Consider the following 4,113-nt stretch of genomic DNA (forward strand, 5'->3'; position numbering starts at 1 on the left):
CAGGGGAGCACAAGAGAACAAGGACACAAGAGGAACAGGAGACACTGGAAGAGGGGAAAGGCGGCAAGGGCTGTGCTTTCTGAGAGCCCAGGCTGGCCCCGTCCTTCTGCAAGGGGTGCTGGGGTTGCTCAGGGGTTCCCCAGGGCCATCACCAGCAGCTTTAGCAGGGGAAACACCTCCTCATGCCACAGATGCCGCTGCCCAGGCCAGAGAGGCCAAAGCCCCCGGAGTTGATGGGCACTCCCTGAGAGCTGAGGATGCTGCCAACAGCAGCGGAGGTGGAGGATCCCACGGCGGTGTTCTGCGGGAAGGAGCTGAGGATGGGGCCGGGCAGGGTCACCACCACGGGGGAGGGTTGAATGTAAACGTGGGAGTCCTGGCACTGCTGGACACAGGGCTCATTGCAGCTGTTGGCCAGCGGGGTTGGGCCACAGGGCTGGCAGGGCAGGCACGGGTTGTAGCAGGACATGTCTTGTGGCTGGAGCTGCGCCTGGGAGAGAGGGCAGGGGGAAGCAGAACAGAAGAGGTGGGTGAGGAGCAGCCTGTGTCTGCACTGCAAGGGAGACAAGCCAAGGCAAGACAGAGGTGAGAGCTGGAGGCTGTGTAGGGAGACCCACAGGTTTCTCCCTCCCTTCAGCCCAGAACTCCCTGCCGAGAGAAATGAAGCCCAGGGCAATCCTTGCATAGCCCATCGCTTACTTCACCAAAGTCCCAGCCTATCTTCTGACCCCTTTTGTCACCCCGGAGAAGAATGCCATGGACCAGCATAAGACAAAGGAGCAGGAATGGGCTGAGAAAACTAGAGGCAGAAGAGGAGGACGAGGGAGAGAAGAAAGAGCTTCAGACTCACCTTGTTCCCAAGGAGATGGAGGCGAGAGGAGTGAATGAGAGAGCGAGAAGGACCCACTTTTATACTGCTCCAGCACCGCCCCAGGCTCACAGTCCCTGAACAGGGCAGTAATTTTCCAACAGACTCACCTCCAAAGCAAAATATCCTACCTAATGGCACAGGTTCGGGTTTGTTTCCGTCAATGCTGCCATTTCATTTCCTCATTTCTGGCATGACCACTAGGTCTCAGTGGCTCCTTTCAAGTATCAAGATGAAAAGCCTGAGGGTTTCCCTAGCAGGACCACTCCCTGAGTGCTGGAGCGTTCTGTGCAGGCAGAGGGCATGGGTCTAGGGAAATCTTGATTCATTTGCACCAAGGTGCACAGAAGCTCTCACCAATATAGTCCTCTCCTGCTTGTGTCAATTTGTTTGGCAAAGTTGTCCCCTCTCAAGGTAATCTCTGGGGGTTCTCAACCAATGGCATCAGCAGGCTTATGGAAGGAGAACATTGCGCTCCCCATGTTTCCTCAACAATCCCCACGGAGTCGCATACCACCTTACTACATGAGGGGTGTGTTGGGGCTTGGGAGAGCACCTTGTTCCTCCCATTCTCCTTGCGTCATGGTGCACTTTGGCCACACGCTCTAGACACTGACCAGCAGGAGACACTTTTCCAGAGCACGCTGACTCTGCTGTGAGCCCCCTGAACTGTGGCAGTGCCAGCGAGGAGGTCATGCTCAAGGCGATGGCCATTGGTGCTGCCTGCAGCTGTGCACTGATGTACAGCCCAGTGCTTGGAGATGATTTTCCTAGGTCAGGGATGGAGCTGCCCGGGCAGGGAATTCAGCCCTGCATGGGACATGGGTGAACAGACAGGACACACTCCTGGCTTGGCCTCACACCAAAATCCTGACACACGGCCAATCCAAAATTAGCGTGTGACTCGCCATGGGTAGGGAGAGTCTATCCCAGGAAGCTTGCCTCCTGAACTCACTCCCTTGGCCTCCTGGGATGCGTCCCAGTTGCCTCCATGTCTGCAGGGCAGGGAAGTGAATCGCCTGTTCGATGTGGTCTGAGAGCTGGTTTTGTACCCTGGGCACTTCTGGGCACAACCCCTCCCTAGCCATCCTCAGGGACATGGCACTGCAGGATCCTGACAGTTCTACTATGTTGGGGAAATTAAGGAAGTTTCCTTGCCTCTTTGATGGTGCTGAGTTTTTCTCCAGCCCGAGGAGGCATTTGGGCTATGGAAAAGGATGTGCATGTAAACCCTAATGCCCAGGAGAAGGCCACATTTTCTGAGCCCTTTTGCATTTCACAGCTGCCCCCATGGCATCCTCCCCACCATCTGACGCACTAGGCTGAAGCCAGTGAACCTGAAATCCAGGGACTCGACTCTGCTATGCATTTTCCTGCCTGTCATCAGGTCTTGAACACTCAGTTCTTCCAGTGTGATAGCTATGGCTGTCCTTGATTCCAATGTTCCCAACCAGTTCTTCCCTCTTAGGGGCAGCTGTGCATCACCCATCCTTTCCCCATGACAGAATCACGGGATCCTTGAGGTTGGAGGGGACTTCAGGAGATCTTCTAGTCCAACCAGCCCTGCTGAAAGCACTGTCAGCCTTTGGAGGATACTCAGGGCCAAGTCCTGTCAAGCTCTGGATACCTACAAGGATGGAGCAGCCATAACCTGTTTGTGACAACACCAGGCCGTGCATGACCACCCTCACACTAGCAAAGTATTTTCTGGTGTTTCTGTGGAATTTCCCATATTGCAATAGGTGCCTATTACCACTTTTTCTTTCACTGAACGGGACTTAGGAGAGTCTGGATCTGTGTTCAAGAGCTGGACCTTTAGACCACAAATCCTGTAAGTAAATACCAATGCCAAGAACCCTTGGAGTACCTCTGCCTTTCCTATAACCCCTGTCCCCACTGAAGGTGCTCCATTCAGCCTTTGCACAAGCCTCCCTTTTGCTGCTGAATACCTGGAAGAAGACCTTCTTCTTGCCCTCCACAAGATTTGCCTGGTTCAATGCCACATGGGCTTTTTCTTGTCTAACCCCACCCCTGCATACTCCGACAACCTGGTAAGTGTTGTCCCCAGAGCAAAGGGCATCAAGGGGAAGACAGAAGAAATCACTGGCACAGCCTGGCCACCAGCAGATGCAATGGCCACTGACCGTTGGAGCAAGCACAGAGGGAGGAGGGAGAAGCAAGTGGAATGTCCTTAGTGAAGTGGAGTTGTTGGGTCCTCTGCAGACATGTGCAGCACAGGCCAGAGCTGGGTCTCTTCCTGCAAAGGGAGTTGCAAACAATTCACCACCACCCAAGACAACATCCCCTGCCTGTAATGGACCCCTGCAGAACTTAGCAGGCATCTCCTCCTGCACTGACAAGACACTGCCCAGGATATACTTTGACGTGCAATCCCACCACAAGAAAGGAGCTTGCGTGGTAGAATAAGCACGTCAGAAATGAGGAAATTAAATGGCAGCATTGCTGGAAACCCAAACGCAACCAGTTCGATTAGGTAGGATGTTTCGCTTTGGAGGTGAGTCTGTTGGAAAATTACTGCCACGTGCAGTGACTGTGGGCCTGGGGCGGTGCAGGAGCAGTATAAAAGCGGATCCTTCTCCTCACTGTCTCATCCACTCCTCTCACCTCCATCTCCTTGGGAACAAGGTGAGTCTGAAGCTCTTTCTTCTCCTCCTTATCTTCCTTCCAGGATTTCAATGCACACTCTCTGTCTTGTGCTGTGTCACGGAGCTACTTACCACAGGAGAGGGAAAGGGACAGAAGACGGAATACAGCAAGAGAATGGGGTTTGGCCGAGCTTACCCATCATCAATGTGGTGACCTTCCTGGGCTTGACTGCCCTTAGAAGAGATCTTTTGGATTGAGAGGAATGTGAAGACTGTGGGTCTCACCTCTGCAATGCTTCTGCCTCCCATCTCAAGCTCACGTGTCCCTTTGTCCTACACTGGGTCCAATTATCATGGGATAGGGCAGGGCACAGAAGGTGTGACATAGACAGAGGCTATGCTTGTTTCGGTGTCTCCTGAGCTGTGGGCTAGGAGGGGATCTCCCTGGGCTTGGTCACTATTGACAGGGTTCTTTTGGCCTAAGAAGGAAGGTGAATCTCATAGACCTCCCTACACAGCCTCCAGATCTATTCTTCAGCTTGTGGTTTCCAATGTTTTTGGGTGACAAGCTGCTCCTCACCATCCCTTCTGCTTATTTTTCCCTTCCCTCTCTCCCAGGTGCAGCTCCAGAAACAAGAC

General features: G+C 53.5%; 1 protein-coding gene across 1 annotated transcript; it reads right to left on the bottom strand.

The window, feature by feature from the left end:
* Nucleotides 1-160: 160 nt before the first annotated feature.
* LOC135998173 (feather keratin 1-like) lies at nt 161-469 on the bottom strand. The gene has a single exon (XM_065651306.1). The coding sequence runs from the start codon at nt 467-469 to the stop codon at nt 161-163; it is 309 nt and encodes a 102-aa protein (XP_065507378.1).
* Nucleotides 470-4,113: the final 3,644 nt, after the last annotated feature.

This window comes from Caloenas nicobarica, chromosome 24 (assembly GCF_036013445.1).
Source record: "Caloenas nicobarica isolate bCalNic1 chromosome 24, bCalNic1.hap1, whole genome shotgun sequence".
In the NCBI taxonomy this organism is placed as follows: domain Eukaryota; kingdom Metazoa; phylum Chordata; class Aves; order Columbiformes; family Columbidae; genus Caloenas; species Caloenas nicobarica.